Below are 22,048 nucleotides of genomic sequence, written 5' to 3'. Positions count from 1 at the left end.
CCTGGGATTGCACACAGGGCTGGCTGGCAGCTCCTGCGGGAGCCACAGGTGCCCACATAAACCACACGTGGGATTAAAACTATGACTTTCCCTCAGACGAAAACACTTCGCATTCCAGCAAAAAGGCAAAGCAGGAAAGCGCCCACCGCCTGGGTCTGGCCAGCCCCAGGCCCAAGGCTCCCTGCACCGCCCCTCTCAAAGGAGAGGATAAGGACCCACCTGGTCCAGCTCCTCAGCCCTGGGGTCAGGGCAGAAGCACAGGCGCCGACTTTTCAAACTGTTGGGGGGTGCTCGACCCCGGCTCTGCCCCAGGCCCTGCCCCCACTCCACCCCTTCCCCAAGGCCCCCCCCGCCTCTTCCTGCCCCCTTCCCTGAGCATGCCATGTCCTCCCCTCTACCCCCCAGCCTCCTGCATGCTGTGAAACAGCTGATCGCAGCAGGCGGGAGGCACGGGGAGGGAGGGGGAGGCGCTGATCCGCAGGTGGGAGGTGCTGGGGGGGAGCTGATAGGGGGGCTGCCAGTGGGTGCTCTGGACCCACCATTTTTTTTCCCCCCATGGGTGCTCCAGCCCTGGAGCACCCACGGAGTCGATGCCTATGGGCAGAAGCATTCCCTGCAGTGTATCCTTCAGGCTCTGGCAGGGTTCCCCGCAATCCTCCTACCCCTGTGTGTCAGCCTCATTAATCCCCCAGGTCCCCTCTGGTTTGCCAAATACCGTTAATGCTTAACCTCTTGGGCCAATCTTTGTTGCTGTCCTTCCCAGAGCTGCTTCAGGAGGTCTTCCTCTCTGGTGCCCGGTGCCCAGGCCTGCGTCCTGTATTCTAGGTGCTGTCGCCAGCATGAGTTTCAGCACAGGCTCCCCAGCTGTAGCATCAGGGGAAGCTCTCAGCCACCCCAACTCCTGTCAGCAGAGTTGGCTTCTCCCCGCTCAGAAGAGTCCTGCAGGGCAGCAGCAGGAAGAGGGGAGATGGGACCCTGTGACAGTTGGCGTGGTTGGGATGTTTGGAGCCTGGCTGACACCCAGGGAAGGTTCGAGCATGAGGGAGGGGTTCAAAGGGGCTTCATGCCACCCAAGAAATGGTCGGCTCTAGGCAGCCAAAGTCCAGGGACATCCCAAGGTGGGATCATCCTTCCCCACCAGGGGATTTGGCCCTTGGCAGGCTCCTTGCTTGGGCCTGGCTCCATGTGGGAGCCGGGATTCTGACCCTGCTTAGCTGGGCCTAGGCCCTGTTTAACCACATCTCCCAACACCCATCCCAGAGCTGTCTCAGCAATGCCAGATCCCTTGCAGTGCCCCCTGGAGCCACCCCAATTGCCTCAGCGGGGGCTCCCTGGCCAGGCCTTGTCCCAGAATCACGGGCTGCTGTGCTGTACTACGCTGCTGTCTGCACAGGGAACGTTTCCTCTCACACCGCCTCCACTTCATGGATCCCTGGCAGCAGGAGACAGAGGAGAGCGGGCAAATCCATGCCCCCTGTTTTCAGGAGTAGGGGAGAGAGTGAGGCGCAGTCCCCTTCTCCCAGCAGCCCCCAGGCAATAGAGAGGTCTCCTGGGGCAGCTGGGGGCACAGGGAGAAAGGAAATAAAGAGGGAAGGTCCCAGCCATCCCACTCCGCACCAAGGGGAAGGGTGGAGGCGAACAGTGGGGTTCTCACTGGGAGCTGCCCCAGCCCCACTGGAAGATGGCTCCTCTTTCTCATCAGCCTCTGGATGTTACTTTACCATTTGGAAATTGTGGGGTCTGGGGGAGCTCCCCAGAACTGGATAGTGAGGGACTCTGCCCTCCCTGTTCTGGATTGAAAGCCTGGAGCCAAGCTTTAGGGTGGGTGTGTTTCCTCGGAGCTGGACAGACACGCACCCCTCCCTGCCCTAGGAGGGAAGACCTCTGGGGGATGTCTGCACCGCAGTTAGACACCTGCGGCTGGCCCGTACCTGCTGACTCCAGCTAAGGGGCTGTTTCATTGCACTGTAGACGTTTGGACTCGGGCTGGAGGCCAGACTCTGAGACCCTATGAGGTGGGAGGGTTCCAGGGCTCAGGCCGCGGCCCAAGCCCTCGACACTGCAATTAAACAGCCCCTGAGCTGAGCCCCGGGAGCCCGAGGCAATGGGTGTCTAACTGCAGTGTAGACATACCCTGCTCCCTCTCTTGGACTCTCCTGCTCTCCAGTGTCTCCGTCCCACTGGGGTTTGGGCGATGTGGATACGTTGCCGAAGGTTGAATCCCATCCTGTTATTTCCTGGCCTTGGCTCTAACACTGCTATTTCTGTGGCCTCACTGGGATTCGCTGCTCCTCCCAGTTCTGTATTGCCTGTGCATGAATGTCATCAACAGGCTGTTTATCCCTCTTCTCCCTGATCATTAGTGGAGATGTTAAATCACAACAGAGCTAACTCCGATCCCTGCTGCTCCCCCATTACACCTCCCCTCAGCTCAATACCACGCTGTTTTTTATGACCCTTTATTTGGGACCTTGCACTTGCCTGACCGTGCTGTATCCAAGCCAGTCTGAATTATTGCTGAGAATATTTCATGAGCTGCAGGATCAAATACTTCACTGAAATCAAAATATTTTCTTTCTTATGTGTTCTCTTTGCCTGCTAACTGTGTAATGTGATCACACAGAACAGGTTAGCCTGGCTAATATTGCTTATTGTTTCTGCTTTCTCAAAGGCCATTACAGATTTTCTCTTTTGTTTTGCTAGGGTGTGGAGATAGCCTTATTGTGTGGTAATTACCAAGCTCAATCTTCTTAAATGGTCCTTAGCTAGCCTGTGGAACTCTATGCCTCAAGGTATAATTGTGACCAAGAGCTTGGCAGGATTCAGAAAAGGATTATTCCATAATTGCCCACTTCAGCGTTTCTTTCGTCTTCCTTTGAAGCAGCTGGAACTGTTGGTTGCTGGGGTGGGCACAGATTGGGAATTACCTCAGCATATGACCTAGTGTGGCAGTTCCTGTATGATTTCCTTTTTGGAAAATGGGGGCCTCATTTGCTCATTTACTCGTTTGTAATGTGTAGTGTTGACGGGACTTTACCATGTTGCATGCCTAGGCTGATGAGGCCTCAGAAATGTTTCCTGGCTCCGTGTAAACAGGCCCTTAATTACGTTGTTCCATACCCTAAACAGTCTGAGGTCAAGGTCCAATATGTCATAGCAACAGCCAACAGGCTGCTCAGGGAGGCACCTGGAGGGATTAATTCCATCCCCTCCTGGTTTATGGATTAACTTTCTCCCTTGGGCTCCAGCGTGGTATGTCTGCAAAACCCCCTTTTCTTCCATGCCACTCTGGAGGGCATGCTGGGCCCCCCAGAGTCCCTCTGCTGGAGGCTGTTTCTAGGATTGGGCAGTGGCTACCCTATCCCTGGGCCCTGCAGCCTCACAGAAAGGCAGCTCGGTCCTGGGGTTATTGCAGAGCCATTGATAGAAGCTGAGCCCACTGCAGAGGGGGTAGAGCAAGTCCTGGCAGCACTGCCAGAGGGGGAGGCAGGAGACAGCCGTGGAGAAGCACCAGTCCATGGCTGGGGGTTATCGCAGGGACCAGGCTGCTTCTGGGCTCATGTGACTGTTCAGAGAATTGCCTCTTATCTCGCCCAAGGCTGGGGTGGAGTTGCTGTGTTGGCTTATCAGAGCCACCATGCTCTCAGGCTTGCCTGGAGGCTTTCCAGCACTGCCCATCTCCCAGCTCAGCACCTGATCTGGGGACACAGTGGGTCTTTGGCCCTCTTCCCCCAGCCCTGCTCCTCCCTGCACTGCCTGGGGACACATGGTTCAGGGTCAAACTCTCCCAAACTCCTGACCTGCCTTCTCACTCCTCATTCACACTTCCTCTTTTTCCCTCAAGCTGTTCAGGGTCAAACTCTCCCAAACTCCTGACCTGCCTTCTCACTCCTCATTCACACTTCCTCGCTTTCCCTCAAGCTGTTCAGGGTCAAACTCTCCCAAACTCCTGACCTGCCTTCTCACTCCTCATTCACACTTCCTCGCTTTCCCTCAAGCTGTTCAGGGTATCACCAGGGTCCTTTAATACCCTGTACTCCTGTTGTCTCCCCCAACATCTTCCAGAGGTGACCCTGCAGGAGTCAGGTTACTGACTGACCCTTTCCCCCACGGTCATGTGCCTTTGGGTCTTGCCTTTCACAGGTTGTAATGCTTCTAGGCTGATGTTATGCCGGGCTCCTTTCCTAAGGTACGTTGACTCCAGCTACGTTATTCACATAGCTGGAGTTGCGTAGCGTAGGTCGACTTACCGCCGGAGTGTAGACATAGCCTGAGTCCCAGGGTTCCAAAAAGAAAAATACAGAAAAGCTGGTCCCTCCGTTTCCTCAGAGAGCTCGGCTGGCTGGTGTTCTCAAGCCGCTTCCCCAACAGGCAGCCCCTGGTCCCTGGGGCCAGCGAGCTCCACACTAGCTGTTTGGTTCTGAATGCCTCCCAGCCTGAGCTGAGATCCCCCTTCCGAGGACCTGCCCTTCTCCAGCATTGACAAGCCTTGCAGTTGCAGTGGGTCAGGGCTGGCTGAGCCCACAGGAGCTCTTAAACCCCTTCTTGACTAGGGGAGGGAGCTGCTCAGCTCTAGAGGCTCACAACTGAATGTGAGTTCCCAGCCAGGGTCTTTCCAGAGCTGTAAACACAGGGACTGTCCCCCCACCTCCCGCTCTGGAATGTGAAGCCTATTAATCTGTCTGCATCTCTAATTCCAGATAAAAACGTGTATTAGCAGAACAATGAAGTTGCAAAGTGAGGCACTGAAATGTTGGGAAATGAGATTAAAAAGGTGACCATTGTCACCTTCTCTCCGCACTATGATGCAGTATTTAAATTATAGACTGATTTTTCTTTCGGCCCTCATGATCACAGACTGAGTTTTTCTGGAAGCAGGGCACAGGACGGGCAGTGCTTCTGGATTGAGACAGCTGTTCAATATTTTGTTTTATCTTTATTCTGTGTGTGGCTCCCCCGGCTGCTTCCGCTTTACTCGGCACTGGTGAGGCCTCAGCTGCAGTACTGTGTCCGTTCTGGGCATCACACTTTGGGAAAGATGTGGACAAATTGGAGAAGACCAAAGGAGAGCAACAAAAATGACCAAAGATCTAGAAAACGTGACCTGTGATGCCATTAATGAGGCTGCTATATAAGAGCAGCTCTATCCCCCATCCCTGTGGGCACCCCTTGACACCTCCCACAGAGCCAATACATTGCTACGTACCCAGGCCCCTTGTCTACGGCCTTGTATCCAGTTCTCTGTCCATGGCATTGCTTTTCTCCAGGCCATTTAGTTTAATTTAGAATTAATTTTCCAGTTAAGATTGTGTGAGCCCCAGGTCCAGCTCCCTCAGCCAAGCTCTGTCACCATATCCCCAGAGCTAAAGCTGAAGCCTGTGGGAGCTGGAAACGCTCCATGCTGCTGACAGTAACAAATCCCTGGCTCTGCCCATGTTCCCTTGGATCAGTGTGGTGAGCCCCAGAGTGACAGACCCCGTCGCCGAGGGAAGGCGACTGGCTGGGATGTGGGCAGAGCCAGCCCCACAGTGGAAGGCCCCGTCGCTGAGGGATGGTTGCTGACTGGCACGCGGGCAGAGCCAGCCCCACAGTGACAGACCCCGTCGCCGAGGGAGGGCGACTGACTGGGACGTGGGCAGAGCCAGCCCCAGAGTGACAGACCCCGTCGCCGAGGGAGGGCGACTGGCTGGGATGCGGGCAGAGCCAGCCCCACAGTGAGAGACCCCATCGCCGAGGGAAGGTGACTGGCTGGGACGCGGGCAGAGCCAGCCCCACAGTGACAGACCCTATCGCTGAGGGAGGGCGACTGGCTGGGACGCGGGCAGAGCCAGCCCCACAGTGACAGACCCCGTCGCCGAGGGAAGGTGGCTGACTGGGACGCGGGCAGAGCCAGCCCCACAGTGGCAGACCCCGTCGCCGAGGGAAGGTGGCTGACTGGGACGCGGGCAGAGCCAACCCCACAGTGGAAGGCCCCGTCGCTGAGGGAGGGCGACTGGCTGGGACGCGGGCAGAGCCAGCCCCACAGTGACAGACCCTATCGCTGAGGGAGGGCGACTGGCTGGGACGCAGGCAGAGCCAGCCCCACAGTGACAGACCCCGTCGCCGAGGGAAGGTGGCTGACTGGGACGCGGGCAGAGCCAACCCCACAGTGGAAGGCCCCGTCGCTGAGGGATGGTGGCTGACTGGGACGCGGGCAGAGCCAGCCCCACAGTGACAGACCCCGTTGCCGAGGGAAGGCGACTGGCTGGGACGAGGGCAGAGCCAGCCATGGTGTAGGGTTGCCAACTTTCTAATTGCACAAAACCAACCACCCCTGCCCCAAACCCTTCCGCGAGGCCCTGCCCCTGCCCTGCCCCTTCTCTGAGGCCCCACCCTGCTCGCTCCATCCCCACTCCCTTCATCGCTCGCTCTCCCCCACCCTCACTCACTTTCACTGGGCTAGGGCAGGGTGTTGGGGTGCGGAAAGGGGTGAGGGCTCCGCCTGGGGATGCGGGCTCTGAGGTGGGGCCAGGGATGAGGGGTTTGGGGTGTGGGAGAGGGCTCCAGGCTGCGGCAGAGGGATAGGGTATGGGGGGGTGGGCTCTGGGCTGGGGGGTGCAGGCTCCAGGTGGGGCCAGAAATGAGGGGCTCAAGATGCAGGAGAGGGCTCTGGGCTGGGGCAGGGGATTGCGGTGTGTGTGTGTGTGTGTGTGTGGGGGGGGTTTAAGGACTCCAGCTGGGGATGCAGGCTCTGGGCTGGGGATGAGGGTTTGGGGTGCACGAGGGGGCTGGGGTTGGGGTGTGTGGGGGGGGTTGGGGTTCTGGCAACACCTACCATGGCTCCCAGGAAGCAGCCACCAGGTCCCTGCAGCCCCTAAGCGCATGGGCGGCCAGGGAGGCTCCGCGTGCTGCTTTCGCGCCCGCAGGCACCGCCACCACAGCTCCCATTGGTCGTGGTTCCCGGCCAGTGGGAGCTATGGAGCTGGCACTGGGGGCGGGGTCAGCACACGGAGACTCCTTGGCTGTCCATGCACCTAGGGGCTGCGCCGCTGACCGGACTTTTAATGGCCCAGTCGGAGCTGCCAGGGTCCCTTTTTCGACCGGCAGTTGCGGTCGAAAACCGGACGCCCAACAACCCTAGTGACAGGCCCCATTACTGAGGGATGGTGGCTGACTGGGACGAGGGCAGAGCCAGCCCTGGTGTGACATGCCCCATCACTGAGGGAGGGCAGAAGGCTGGTGTAACCCTTCTGTCAGATGGAGCCGGCAGCAGCCAGGACCGGGTTTAATATCTAGGGGTTCCTTTTCAACAATACAACACAAAACCAGCTCGAGCCCCCCCCCCAGGAACCTGGGGAAATTACATACTACCCCTGGGTGCCTCTGGGAGGCAATACTTCCCCACTTGCAAGCACAGAGTCTGAGTGTACAAAAGAAACATTAATGAAAGGAGAGAAGTCACCTGACATTAATTAGGGAAAATGCCACAAGCAGGACTCATAAACATTAATTGTGAGCAGGACACCCACTGCAGAGTGCATGAGGCAGAGTCTTCTTCTGCCTCACATTCTTGAGTTCTACAACCAAAAGTTCCTTTACCGTGCCCCCCTCTGCTTCCTCACCACACCCCTCTCACAGTGGTTGTCCTTGGTCAGTGAGGACCCTAGGTTCAGAGGTGCATCTGTGTGAGTTCCCCTCCCACCCGGAAGAAGGCACCTGGCTTGCTCCACCATCGGAGCACTTGCTCTGTTCCTCACTCTCTGGGTGCTCCACCAGCCGCTGTACCTTGCCACCTGTGGGTGCCCCACCAGACGCTTTTTCTCACCGCCTGGCCGCCCTGCCAGCCACTGTTCCTTGCCACCTGGATGCCCTGCCAGCCACTGCTCACCACTTTAGCCAGCTGCTCTTGCCAGCCCCCTGTCAGTCACCTTCTGCTGCCGCTTCTTTAGATCAGTCTCATAGTGATTTTTAGTTCTCAGCAGGCTGGGTAGAAATACTGCCCCACCACAAGTGATTTCAGCTCTTATTAAATACTTAACATAACAAAAGGCTCCAAATGAAGCCTATTTAGCTCTATCTTTGAACGGTGCAGAGGAACCAGACTGGGGAATCTTAGGGAGAGTCCATACCTCCTAGCTGGGACATCTGCCCCAGGAGCACCGCCAGCTTTTCTGCTGCTCTAGGCGGTGGAAGGTCCCGGCCCGAAATGCCGCCCCCCCCCCCACAGAGGCGGCGGAAGGTCCTGCCACCGAAATACTGCCGCGGTAGCCGCCCCGCAAATTGTAGCGCCCTAGGCGACCACCTAGGTCGCCTAATGGGTTGCGCCGGCCCTGATCTGCCCCATACCTTTTACTTTCCCAAGGTCTGGCATTCAAGCCCCTGGCTTAACGAGGTCCTTTCAGGTGCGGGTGACCCCTCATTTGGGACAGGTTAAGCATGGTTCTGCTCCCCTTTATTCATACAATAAAGGCAACAACATTGATAATAGCATTTCACTACCCTGCATTCAGTACTAAAGTGATTTGTGTGACGAAGTGGGACTGTTCTTAATGTTTCCTCTGAATACTGTGTGGGTGCCTCAGTTTCCCCTATGCATTTCTTAAGTCTCTAGGTGGCGGGGAAAGGCCAGTGTGCATAAATCACTGACACTTTGTCTCCCTGGCAACAAATGGCCAGGGCCCCTTCCCCCCCCCTGCAAGGAAATAGCTAAAGGTGAACAAAGAGATCAGGTGAGCTCCTGGCCCAGGAAAGAGACAAAGCCAAGAGAAGGAGGGGCTGGAGGGGGTTTGAGAGTTGGAGCTACCTGGGGACTAGGAGTGAGGGCAGACGTGGGCGTCTGGCTCTCTGAACCCCATAATGGACCCGGCCGAGGGGTCCCATTCGCCGCTGTATCTACAAGTTTGTTTTAGACCGTGTTCCTGTCATCTAATAAACCTCTGTGTTACTGGCTGGCTGAGAGTCACGTCTGACTGCGAAGTGGGGGGTACAGAACCCTTTGACTTCCCCAGGACCCCGCCTGGGCGGATTCGCTGTGGGAAGCGCATGGAGGGGCATATGCTGAATGCTCCCAGGAGAGACCCAGGAGGTGAAGCCGTGTGAGCTTCCTGCCCTGAAGACAGTCTGCTCCAAGGGAGAGGAGGCTCCCCAAAGTCCTGACTGGCTTTGTGGGGAGCAGTTCCAGAGCATCTCCCGGGGACTCCGTGACAATTTGTAACCCAACACCAGCCAAAGTTGATCATTTTGAGCAACACCGCTCTCTCTGCTGGATATATAAGCAGAGAAGGTGTGTTCATGTAAATACAGTTTGCTCCTGAAGTCTCTCCCACTCCCATCTAGCTGTCAGGGGAGAACTCCTTCAGACCCTGCCTACACTGGGATGAGAGCAGAGCCAGCCCTAGTGTGACAAGCCCATCACCGAGGGAGGGCGGCTGGCTGGGATGAGGGCAGAGCCGGCCCCGGTGTGACAAGCCCGTCGCCGGGGGAGGGCGGCTGGCTGGGACGAGGGACGAGCCGGCCCCGGTGTGACAGGCCCGTCGCCGGGGGAGGGCGGCTGGCTGGGACGAGGGACGAGCCGGCCCCGGTGTGACAGGCCCCGTCGCCGGGGGAGGGTGGCTGGCTGGGACGAGGGACGAGCCGGCCCCGGTGTGACAGGCCCGTCGCCGGGGGAGGGCGGCTGGCTGGGACGAGCCGGCCCCAGTGTGACAGGCCCGTCACCGGGGGAGGGCGGCTGGCTAGGATGAGGGCAGAGCCGGCCCCGGTGTGACAGGCCCGTCGCCGGGGGAGGGCGGCTGGCTGGGACGAGGGACGAGCCGGCCCCGGTGTGACAGGCCCGTCGCCGAGGGAGGGCGGCTGGCTGGGATGAGGGCAGAGCCGGCCCCGGTGTGACAGGCCCCGTCGCCGGGGGAGGGCGGCTGGCTGGGACGAGGGACGAGCCGGCCCCGGTGTGACAGGCCCGTCGCCGGGGGAGGGCGGCTGGCTGGGACGAGCCGGCCCCGGTGTGACAGGCCCGTCGCCGGGGGAGGGCGGCTGACTGGGACGAGGGACGAGCCGGCCCCAGTGTGACAGGCCCCGTCGCCGGGGGAGGGTGGCTGGCTGGGACGAGGGACGAGCCGGCCCCGGTGTGACAGGCCCCGTCGCCGGGGGAGGGCGCCTGGCTGGGACGAGGGACGAGCCGGCCCCGGTGTGACAGGCCCTGTCGCCGAGGGAGGGCGGCTGGCTGGGACGAGGGATGAGCCAGGCCCACATTTACTTCCTAAGCCCAAGTTGCGACCAGCCTCTGTTAGGATCCCCAAAGCTGCTCAAGCTGCACTGGCCGGGAAGGGGTGTGGTTGGGGGGGATACTGGGAGATTCCTGCCCCCACAGATGGAAGCTGCATGGGATGAGTCTGGATGGCTCCTGTTGAACAGCTCCTCACCACCTCCATCCATCTCCCTTTGTTACTTCCAGGCATTGTCCCCATTTTCTGGGAGTCGCTTGCTCTGTGTTTATTCCTCCCAGGTTTAATGTATGAATGAACATGGCTCCTCGAGTGAGTCAGAGGGGGTGCTGATGTTGTGGCGCACCCCTGCCACCTTTCCCTAGACAGAGCATCCTGCCCATTCCCCCTATTGCTCCCATCCGAACCCTTGTGACTCCCTGGGGAGCTGGCCTCTGTGATCACCCAGAGCGCCCAGCGGGGAGCAGGGGTTGAGCCTCCAAGTGAGCTCTGGCTGCTGTTGGAGAAAGTGAGATTAGATAAAGTCATCTCAGGCCCAGAGGGCAGTGTCTGTCCATGCACCCTCCGTCCTTCCCCTGCCAGGCTTTGGAGCCGCTATGCTGTGCTCTCCCGTGCCCTTTGCCCGCTGCCTGTGGGCTGAGGAGGAAGCTGACCTTGGGATCAGGCTGACTGGCAGCATTCCTGGGTTTCTGTACTGGTCTTTGTGTAAAGCACGTGGAGCCTGTGAGACCCCAGGGGATAACAGAGGCGCTTTGTCTGCCTGTAGCAGGAGCTGGGCCATGGGCTGCCTGCCCAGCTCCATCGTCCCTTCTTAATGAGTTCCTGGGACTGCTGTGTCATTCCTCCCTTCTGCACCTGCATCTCCCTCTGCAGGGGCCAGGCGGGCCAGAGGCTGCACCCGGGCTGTGGCTGTAGTGTCCCCGGGCTGTGGCTGTAGCCCCCCAGGCTGTGGCAGTAGCCCCTGGTCTGTGGCCAGAGAGGCCCTAGCGACAGGGACACTGCGTTCCAGCCACTGGAGGCAGCAGAACAATTCCGTTTTACATCTGGGAGCCAGAGCAGCTGCACCACCGCTGCTGCCATGTGCAGGAAAAGGAGCCGGAGGCTGGCTGGGAATGCACAAGCTTCCTGTATTGCCGGGCTTGGCTGGCTGCATCCTTCCCCTGGCCTGAACGTGACCTGCGAGCTCCCCCATCCCCTCTCACCCGCTCTCTCTGCATGCTGGCCAGACGCTGTGGGCCTGAAGGCCTGGCTGGACTCGGCCTGAGCCAGTGCCTGTTGCTAGGCTGTCTCATCCTCCAGGTGTGTGCCTTGCAGGTGAACCAGGGGAACATGCCTGGGATTCAGAGCACCTTCCTGGCCATGGACACGGAGGAGGGCGTAGAGGTGGTGTGGAATGAGCTGCACTTCACAGACAAGAAGGCCTTCAAGGCCCACGAGGTGTGTGGCTCCTTTCTGCTCCCATGCCCTGTGGGGACACAGCTGGCTGGAAAAGCTCCCTCCTCCACTCACCAGTTCCCTGAAACCCCAGACCTGCAGCTCCCTGCTGGCCTACAGCTCAGGTTCCATCTGCCTGTACATTCCCCTTGAAATGTTGCTCATCTCCTCCCCCTAAAGGCAGCCTCCCTGCCTCCCGTAACATCAGAGATCACTCCCCCATGCCTCCTGCATGCTCAGAGACAGTTCTCCTGTCGCTCCTCCCCTTGTCTCTGAAACAGTCCCCTGTAGCTCCTCCCCTTATCCCTTGCAGATGGCCCCACAGTACCCCGTGCACCCTCAGATAGGTCCTGGTGTGCCCTGCACCCCCAGACTGCTCCCCTGTAGCTCCTCTGACCCACCCCCGACATGCCAGCTGATGCCCCCCTTGCTCACCTTGCCCTCTGCCCACAGGAGAAGATCAATATCATGTTTGAGCAGCTGGTGGTTGTGGATCATCCCAATATTGTGAAGTTGCATAAATACTGGCTGGATGTGAAGGACTCCAAGGCCCGGGTAAGGGGGTGCCAGGACACTGGAACAGGGGAGGTGCCCCAGGGCGGGGATGCCAGTGCCTACCAGAAGGGGATCCTGATGCAGGTGCTTCTCCTCCTCCCCCTTCCCAGAGGTGCACAGAAATCCAGTTCTGGTTCTTGCTCTCTTCCCTGGGCAGTGCTGCGCCAAGGGGTGCAGCTTTTAAGCCCTGTGTCAGATAGAGGCCCTGTGTGCCTAATATTGGTGCAGACCCAGGAGACCCCAGCTGGGCTGCAGGGAGGGCTGTTCTGACTCCTTGGGGCAGTGGCTGTGCTGACACCTCCCTCCCCCTCCACCAGGTGATCTTCATCACAGAATACGTGTCCTCGGGGAGCCTGAAACAGTTCCTGAAGAAAACCAAGAAAAACCACAAGGCCATGAATGCTCGGGTAGGATTCCTCACCCTGTCTGGGAGGGTCTGTAATGGGCGGGTAGCTTAGTGCCCCAGGCCCCTGAAGCGAAGACCCTCTCTGTGAAACAGGCATCAGGTACAGATGGGCATGTAGGGATAAGCTGTGAGTAGCACAAACCCTCTGCTTGCTGCTTGGGGTGGCGGCTTGATCAGAACTGGGGACTAAGAGCAGAGCTTCCCTAGGGGTGTCTGGGGATAGGAACATCCAGGGGTCCCTAAGCACAGCCTGTGGCTCTCATCAGTGTGAAGTCTTTGGACCCATCCAACCAGAGCAAGATCTCACCATAAAAGCCACTGGGGACAAGCCACTGCTAACTGTGGCACCTCCTAGAGCAGAACTCAGCAACCCCAGAGTCATGCTGTAGAGAGGGGACTCTTGATCAGGAGCCTTCCCATGGAGAAACAACGAGGAGTCCTTGTGGCACCTTAGACACTAATAAATTTATTCGGGCCTAAGCTTTCGTGGGCTACAGCCCACTTCATCAGATGCATGGAGTGGAAAATACAGGAGCAGGTATAAATACATGAAAGGATGGGAGTTGCCTTACCAAGTGTGAGCTCAGTCTAACAAGACAATTCACTTAACAGCAGGATACCAAGGGAGGAAAGACATTCAAAAACCAGTAGAACACTTCAGTCTCTCTGACACTCAATAACAGACTTAAAAGTGGCAATTCTTCAACAAAAAAACTTCAAAAACAGACTCCAACGGGAAACTGCAGAACTGGAATTAATTTGCAAACTGGACACCATTAGATTAGGCCTGAATAAAGACTGGGAATGGTTGGGTCATTACAAAACCTAAACCTATTTTCCCCAATACTAATTTCCCCCTACTGTTACTCACACCTTCTTGTCAACTGTCTGAAATGGGCCACTCTGTATGGGGAGACTTTGGCAAACCAATAAAGTGCCTAAAACCACTATGGCTTATTGTTAAAAAGCAGCCTTGTCAGCAGGCTGTAAATTGGCTATTCAGTAAACTCAGTTTGGCCAAGGCAGGAGGGGAGGGGGTTTTGGGGTGCCACAGAAGGGACAGCTTGACCCCGCGTCCTTCCTGATAAGAATTGTGTTGAAGTTGCTGATACATGCATTTGAAAAGAGCAGGAATGTCTATTGGGGTCTCAGAGCTGCAGACTCTGGAAAAACCCACACCTGGTTAATCAATAATCAGAAGGAACCTCTTGCTTGAAACTGCTTACTTAACCAGCAACAGAGGGTCCTGTGGCACCTTTGAGACTAACAGAAGTATTGGGAGCATAAGCTTTCGTGGGTAAGAACCTCACTTCTTCAGACGCAAGTAATGGAAATCTCCAGAGGCAGGTATAAATCAGTGTGGAGATAACGAGGTACCTGCCTCTGGAGATTTCCATTACTTGCATCTGAAGAAGTGAGGTTCTTACCCACGAAAGCTTATGCTCCCAATACTTCTGTTAGTCTCAAAGGTGCCACAGGACCCTCTGTTGCTTTTTACATATTCAGACTAACACGACTACCCCTCTGATACTTTACTTAACCAGGTTTCTTTAAGGGACATGTCATTCTATTACTCATGACTCGTTTGGGGACTGGTCTCTCCCTCTGGATGCATCTTGAGTTCCCCACCGGCAGACGGGCTGTCACTGTGCCACTCGAGAGCCACACTCAGCTTCGGTAATTATCGAGGGTTGGGGGTGTTTTACTAACCTGTTGCGGACATGTGTAAGTGCTTGAGACTAGTAAAGTTTAGCTTTAAGTGAAGGCACTCTTGTGTTGTCCTGTTTGTGCCAGTCATTTATTGGTCGGACGGCCGTGTCTCCCCTGATTTATTTCCTGACGCCTCCTCGCACAGAATAAAAGTTACCAAGAGCTTTGAGTTGAAAGAACCCCGGGTAACAACTCTCATTACCACTTCAAAAGTTATCTTTCCTCCCTTGGTATCCTGCTGTTAAGTGAATTGTCTCATTAGACTGACCTCACACTTGGTAAGGCAACTCCCATCCTTTCATGTATTTATACCTGCTCCTGTGTTTTCCACTTCATGTATCTGATGAAGTGGGTTCTAGGCCACGAAAGCTTATGCCCAAATAAATTTGTTAGTTTCTAAGGTGCCACAAGGACTCCTTGTTGTTTTTGCTGATACAGAATAACACTGCTACCACTCTGAAACCTGTTCCCATGGAGACAGCATTATACTTCAGGAGAGGGAAGAGGCCACCCCCAATCCTTCAAATCTGAACAATGGGCTTGTGGTTATGGCAGTGGCCTGGGACACAGACGTCCTGGGTTCTTTCCCTCTGTGACAATAACTTGTTGTATGAGCATGGGCAAGTCTCTTGTCTCTGTGCCTCAGTTCCTGACCTGTGACATGGGGGTAATACCTCCCTAGTGGTGAGGATAAATCCACTGGGGTCTGTGATGCTCCGGTGATGGGGCCAAAGAAGAACGAAGTCACGTGGGTTTTAAGCCACTTGTTTTCTCTGAGTGCTGTCCCAGGCCCCCAGTTCCTCCGGTTAAGAATCATGGACTGCTAGGTTCTCAGCCTAGCTAGTATTTTTTCAGATAGCTGCTGCAGGGGAGACTAATATGGCCTATCTGTGTGCTCTGGCCTCCTGCTTGATACAGGCCTTCTCCAAAGGGAACATGTCTGGGACCCTGCTGCTAGTGAGTGGTCCCTCCCTGTGGGAGAAGGGGCACAGGGGCCTGGCACAGAGGATGTTCACACAAAGCCCTGCGGAGCAGATTGGAGGGGATGATCCTGCTCTGCTGTCTGGGGACTAGACAGGCTGTGATGGGGCTTCCCTATCTGACGGGGCGCTCTGATCTCTCCTCTAGGCCTGGAAGCGCTGGTGCACACAGATCCTCTCTGCTCTCAGGTGAGCCTCCTCTCCACCTCTGTGTTGCCTGGCTTGCCATGTCGTGCCCAGCAGGCTGGTAACACTTCAGGGGGGCTCTGATCTTCCCACAGCTTCCTGCATTCCTGCGATCCGCCCATCATCCACGGCAACCTGACGAGTGACACTGTCTTCATCCAGCACAACGGCCTCATAAAGATTGGCTCAGGTACTGGGCAGAGGGCACCTTCCCACCTCTGCTGCCAGGGTGCATGGTCCGTGTGGAGAGGCTTCCCCCAGCTAAGAGATGTGAACTCAGGGGGTTGAGTGGGTGGCTCTGGTGCACGTCTGCCCCCATGGCTACTTCACCCCTCTGGCCTCTTGCCAGACTCCCTAGTCCAGGGCAGGGCTCCAGGGCTTACTCTCCCTGGACTTCCTCCTGGTACCTGACCAGCTCCTGTTCTTCCTAGCGAGTGCCTGTAGGCCCTTCTCTGCAGCCTCCTCCTTTCTCTGCCCCTCCTTCCCAGCCAGCGAAACAGACTTGCTGGGTGGTCACTAGCTGCCACCAACTCCAGTTACTAAACACCTAGCTGTTTGTATTCTCTCATTCTGCCCCTTTCTAATGCTACCCCCCATTTCCTGATATTTGTACTTAATAACCTCATGTAATTTCTTTCTGTAAGCCATTGACATTTCTCAAAAAGCTTTTCCTTTTCTTTCTCAAAGCCCTGGCGTACCATAACAGGTGATCAGCTGTTTGCTCTCCTTTCCCACGCTCCCATAGTCCATCTTTGTGTTTCATGTATTCGAAAAAGATTTTCGTTTAAACCAGAATGGCCAGTTACTGCCCTAAACAAAATTACTTAATTTTTCCTGCTCAGACCCTGAGGCGTGTTGTTATCCTCAACTCTAGGGCACAACGCAGAAAGTCTTATGCCTTTTTTTCCCCATTGATCCAAATTTTTGGCCATTCCTCTTTTAAATTTTCCTGTACTAAGTTTTCAAATTCCTGTTTATTCAAGGATATTTCTGTGGCAATCCTTCTGTTTTTTTACCACGTTTGTAGCTCTTTTGTCTGCCATTTCATCCCGTTACCTCGACGTGCACGGGGATCCCGGCTAGTGCTACATGGTGCATGTCATTTCATTGATTAAATCACTTCTACATACGGAGGCACCCTTTTTATTCCCTGAGGTCTGATACTTCTTCAGAAAAAATGGCTGCTGCCGCTGCTGGATGTACAAATTAACGCTGGCATTATTGCTACTAGTCCCGCTGTCATGGCAGCTATAAAATCAGATATTCTTTTATATATACTAATTCCTGATTCTGGTACACAATATGCTGTCTCTACTCTTCCTGCTTTTTTTGAGGTGGAGGGGATGATCCATCTGCATATATTGAGCAAGAACATAAGAATAGCCATAGTGAGTCGACAAATGGTCAATATAGCCCAGTATCTTCTCTGTTGACAGTGGCCAGTGTCAGATGCTTCAGAGGGAGTGAACAGAACAATTTATCAAGTGATCTGTTCCCTGTAGTACAGTGCCAACTTCTGGCAGTCAGAGATTTAGGGACCCCAGAGCATGGGGTTGCATCCCTGCCCATCTTGGCTAATAGCCATTGATGGACCCATCCTCCATGAACTTATCTAATTCTCTTTTGAACCCAGTTATACTTTTGGCCTTCACAACATCCCCTGGCAGCGAGTTCCACAGCTTGTGTGGTGTGTGAAGAAATACTTTTTTGTTTGTTTTAAACCAGCTGCCTGTTAATTTCACTGGGTGACCCTAGGTTCTTGTGTTATGTGAAGGGTAAATAACACTTCCTTGTTCACTTTCTTCATATACTGTTTATGATTTTATAGACCTCAGTTGTATCCCATTGGCTGGTAGGGAAATCTGGGCCCACCCACAGCTCGAGGTTCTAGCCCTGGGACTCTTTGACTAGCAGTCCAGGCCTGCTCAGTCTCAGTCCTTGTTGCTGTTTCCCTGAGCTCCTTCCTACTCCGCCTCTCCATCTCCTGGTCTATCTCGGGGCTTGCCATTGCTCCCTGTGGCTACTTCGCCTCTCTCGGCCTCTTGCCAGATTCTCTAGTCCAGTGTTTCTCGTCTTTTTGTGCTGGCCACCCCCTGTGGACTTTAAAAAAAATCGTCACCCCCTGCTAGAAAAAATTGCAACCCCCTACCTTAAGCTTGGGGCTTCGGGCATCAGCCCTGTGGGGCGTGGGGCTGAAACATGTAAATTAGCTTTGCAGGCAATTGCCCTGCTTCCTAGCCCCTAATGCCAGCCCTGCTTGCGACCCCCCTTCCCCCAAGCCTGTCCCGTGACCCCCAGGCTCCCCGGTGGAGAAACACTGCTCTAGTCCAAGGCATGAGGCCAGGGCTAACTCTCCCCTGGACTTCCCCCTTGCCCTGACCAACTCCCTTTCTGCAGCTGCCTCCTGCTCCCACATCAGCTTAATAATCCTGTCCCAGCTCCTCCCCAGCTGGGCTTCATCTCCAGCTAGGCTTTACCAGGCCCTGGTGCCCCTCCAGGGAGGCACAGCATGTGAGGTAAAGACTCCGTCACAGGTGACCCACAGGGAGCCAGGTCTGGGGGGACCTCTGGTCCGGGTGGGAGCGGGGGGTGTGTGACTAGCAGGGAGCCGAGTGGGTGTGTGCATGGGGTGTTCCGTAGGCAGGTGCGTTAGATGGCTCTGGCCCCGGTGGTGGTGGGAGAGTGACCCATAGGCGGCTGGCTGGCCCTGGCCCGGATGGCTGAGGGGGGTGTCCCTCAGATAGCTGGGGGTGTGGCTGGCTGGCTCTGGCCTGGGCGGGTGAGGGGAGTGACCTGCAGGCAGGGTGGGTGGGTGGCTGGGTGGCTCTGGCCTGGGCGGGTGAGGGGGTGACTGCAGGCAGGGTGGGTGGGTGGGTGGCTCTGGCCTGGGCGGGTGAGGGGGGTGACCTGCAGGCAGGGTGGGTGGGTGGCTGGGTGGCTCTGGCCTGGGCGGGTGAGGGGGTGACTGCAGGCAGGGTGGGTGGGTGGGTGGCTCTGGCCTGGACGGGTGAGGGGGGTGACCTGTAGGCAGGGTGGGTGGCTGGCTGGCTCTGGCCTGGGCGGGTGAGGGGGGTGACCTGCAGGCAGGGTGGGTGGATGGCTGGCTGGCTCTGGCCTGGGCGGGTGAGGGGGGTGACTTGCAGGCAGGGTGGGTGGGTGGCTGGCTCTGGCCTGGGAGGGTGAGGGGAGTGACCTGCAGGCAGGGTGGGTGGCTGGCTGGCTCTGGCCTGGGCGGGTGAGGGGAGTGACCTGCAGGCAGGGTGGGTGGGTGGGTGGCTGGCTCTGGCCTGGGCGGGTGAGGGGGTGACTGCAGGCATCTGGGTGCATCACTGAATGCTGTGGTTTGGAGTTAACATCTCCCTTCTGCCTGTCTCCCTCCTGCCATCTCTCTGCTGTTCCTGGTCTGGACCTGCTCCCGCCCTGCAGTCTGGCACAGGGTATTTGCAAATGGTGAGTGTCTCCCCTGTCCTCTCTCCTAGCCTGTCCATCCCTTCAGCTTTAGATCCTGAGTGTCCCTCTCCTCACATCTGACCCCCCATGGGCATGACCCCACGGTGGGGCATGTTGTATTAATCTCAAGGGCCAGAAGAGTTAGAGGTGTTTATGAACGTTTTCACTGTCCAACATGAAAATAGTGATATTCAGGTTCGGGGGAGGAGTTCTACGGAGACTTTGGTTTTACTCGGCTCCTTGCCAAACACCCCAAAGTGTTCATTCTAAAGCTGAACGTTTATTTGATCAAACACAAGAAAGAACAAGAAATTTAAACCAGCATTTCATATTGAAGCTGAAATTGAGTGATTATGCAAAACAATCAAAAAGTCTCTCTCCTTTTGGAAGTAAAATATCACAGCGTCTTATTTCCAGAATAATCTTTCCTTGATGAAAAGGAAGGGCTAACTTTACTCTGAAGGGGTGGGAAGGGTTTGCACTTCCCCTGTTTCTAACAGACTGATACAAGTTGGAGGAGAAGTAGGAAAGGGAGGCTGTTGAAGTTCCTTGGCTGGAGGTTTCAAAAGGAGGCTGGAGCTGTGTGTCTGCGATAGCTTAAACCCAACAAATGCTGCACTGTAGCAGGGGGTTAGACTGGATGACCCTTGCGGTCCCTTCTAACCTTATGGTTCTATCTGATTCTGTGATAGCAAAGGGGGGAATCCGGCTTTTGTTGAAGTCCGTGGAACACGGGTTGGCTGGTCAGCCATGGGTGGACCACAGAGCCTGGTGCTTGGACCCTGGTTCCCACTCCAGTCAGAAATGTCATTTGGTTGGGTCTTTTCTCCCTAGCCAGGGCGGGCTGGTGGGCAGGTCATCGCATGGTGCCGACACAGTGCTGTGGCTTTCAGGGGCTGGTGAGCCGCTGAGAGAGGGATATGGGATACGAGGGGGTGAGTAGTAGTAGTGTGGGGGGGGGGGGGGAGGGGGGAGGGGGCGGGCAGAAAGTAACCTGATAGAAAGGGAACCGAGCAGGAGCTCCCGTGCCTTTGGGGTGCTGGCAATTGGGTGTCCCCCCAAAGGGCTGAGCGTGGGCGTCATGAAGCCCTGATGACTTTCAGACCTTACCGTGAAAAACAAAGTTCCTAGAAGCAGAGCAAGGCCTGGTGGCCTCCCCTGCAGAAGGACGCCTTTCAGGCTGCTCCGTCCATCTGGGCTGGGCTCGGGGAAGGTGAGCTGAGACTAGGGTTACCCTACGTCCAGGGGTTCCCAGCCACCTCCTCTTTTTGGATCCTCCATCCTCGGGCTGGGCAGATTTTTCAGATGAAAGGCAATGTCTGGGGTTTTTGCAAGGAGACGTTGCAGCTCAGAAAGAGCCATCTCCATGCCCCCATTGGTCCCTCCCCTGCAGCCGCAGCTGCCAGCTCCCACCCAGGCCCAGCCCTGGGGAGGGGGAAAAGGCCCAAAGGGAGGCACTGACTGATGAGCTGGTGCTGCGTCCTGGTGCTGTGCCAGCCGCCCTGCCAACATGACAGGGAGTGACACTGCCCCCCACCTTGAGAGTGAGGCCCCAGGTACCCCTTCACCCCCTCCCACACACCCCCAAATACTCCCTCCCAGTACATACACACTCCTCCATCCCCCCCAATGCCCCTCCAGCATCCCCAGGTATCCCCTCCCACCCCCCAAATATCCCCTTCTAGTATCACACCCCCTTTCAGCACCCCTCCAAATGCTCCCTCCCAGTACACACACAGATCCCTCCAGCACCCCCCAAATACCCCCTCCCAGTACACACACCCCTCCAGCACCCCCCAAATACCCCCCGTACACACACACCCCTCAAACACCCCCTCTGTCACCCTGGCAAATGCCCCCACCCAGTACACACAGCCCTCGCTTCCCTCCCCCCCACGGCTTTTTGGGAACCTGAAATATAGAACCTCTAGGTAAGACAAGATGAATTGGGATACAAGGTGGGATGGGAGATGAGGTGGGTTTTTTTTTCTCTTCAAAATCTCCTTTTAAGAACCGCCCCCAAAGGACAAAAGGGGGCAGCATAGCCCATCCCTTCATTATTTTGTCCACCAATTAGGCCTAATATCCACTACAGCAATTTTGGTTCATCAATTTCTGGCTCCATATCCTCTGTTAGCAAGCATGATTTCAACAGCCCTTGAATCATATCAGTGGGTCCTTTTTGCTTGGATTAATCCAGTTTGTCTGATTCTCTTGCACTTGTTCATATCATTCATCTGTTGAAAACGACTTGTTTTCCATGGTTAATTTCCAAGTAGACAAAAAGTGATGGGTGTGACGTTCCCCTCTGGTGTTATCTGGGCCGGTGATCTGCTAGGTCACTCCAATCAGGGGTGGCTCTATGTTTTTTGCCTCCCCAAGCATGGCAGGCAGGCGACTTTCGGCAGCATGCTTGTGGGAGGTCTGCTGGTGCCGCACCATTGGCGTCCCCGCCGCCGAATTGCTGCCGAAGCCGCGGGACTGGCGGACCTCCTGCAGGCATGCTGCCGAAAGCCACCTGCCTGCCGCCCTCACAACGACTGACAGGCCGCCCCAGGCAGGCGCTTGCTGTGCTGGTGCCTGGAGCCGCCCGACTCCAATCCTTGACTCTGGGAACCAGCATTATTCTGCTCTGCTGTGAGAACCCCCACTCTTGGGCTGTTCACGCACAGCCTCTGGCATGTAAGCTGCTCCCAGCTACTTGCAAGTGAATGACACTAGTCAATATTTCCCCTCCCAGATACAACCGTAGGAACCTCCATCTTGCAGTGTCCATTTATGCCCGCTGGATGCTGCAAGCTTATATGAGTTCATCAATTTAACAAAGAAATTGATATGTACCAGGCTTGTTATCCCAAGGGGAGTCTCTGACACGCTTCAAACCAAATGCACTGCTTCAGGGAGAACAAACAAACAAATGTATTAACTACACAGATAGATTTTAAGTGATTATAAGTCAAAGCATAACAAGCAGATTTGGTCAAATGAAATAAAAGCAAAACGCATTCTAATCTGATTGTAATACTTTCAATGTCCTTACAAACTTAGATGCTTCTCACCACAGGCTGGCTGGTTGCTCTTCAGTCAGGCTCTCCCCTTTGATCAGCGCTTCAGTCGCTTGCTGTCATGTC

At 55.9% G+C, this 22,048-nt stretch overlaps 1 protein-coding gene across 2 annotated transcripts in view; it reads left to right on the top strand.

Annotated features, from left to right (window-relative positions):
• The window catches only part of NRBP2 (nuclear receptor binding protein 2), a 58,110-nt gene that overhangs the window by 5,773 nt on the left and 30,289 nt on the right, over positions 1 to 22,048 (top strand). For both annotated transcript variants that reach the window (XM_054018261.1, XM_054018260.1), the window contains exons 2-7: positions 11,511 to 11,633; positions 12,084 to 12,185; positions 12,503 to 12,592; positions 15,430 to 15,470; positions 15,563 to 15,657; positions 18,894 to 18,917. In XM_054018261.1, coding sequence (XP_053874236.1) covers positions 11,511 to 11,633; positions 12,084 to 12,185; positions 12,503 to 12,592; positions 15,430 to 15,470; positions 15,563 to 15,657; positions 18,894 to 18,917 — 475 coding nt within the window. The remainder of the gene's footprint in view (positions 1 to 11,510; positions 11,634 to 12,083; positions 12,186 to 12,502; positions 12,593 to 15,429; positions 15,471 to 15,562; positions 15,658 to 18,893; positions 18,918 to 22,048) is intronic.

Source organism: Malaclemys terrapin, chromosome 2, assembly GCF_027887155.1.
Source record: "Malaclemys terrapin pileata isolate rMalTer1 chromosome 2, rMalTer1.hap1, whole genome shotgun sequence".
In the NCBI taxonomy this organism is placed as follows: Eukaryota; Metazoa; Chordata; order Testudines; family Emydidae; genus Malaclemys; species Malaclemys terrapin.
Note: the sequence above shows the minus strand (reverse complement) of the source record. Positions and strands in the feature narration are given on the sequence as shown.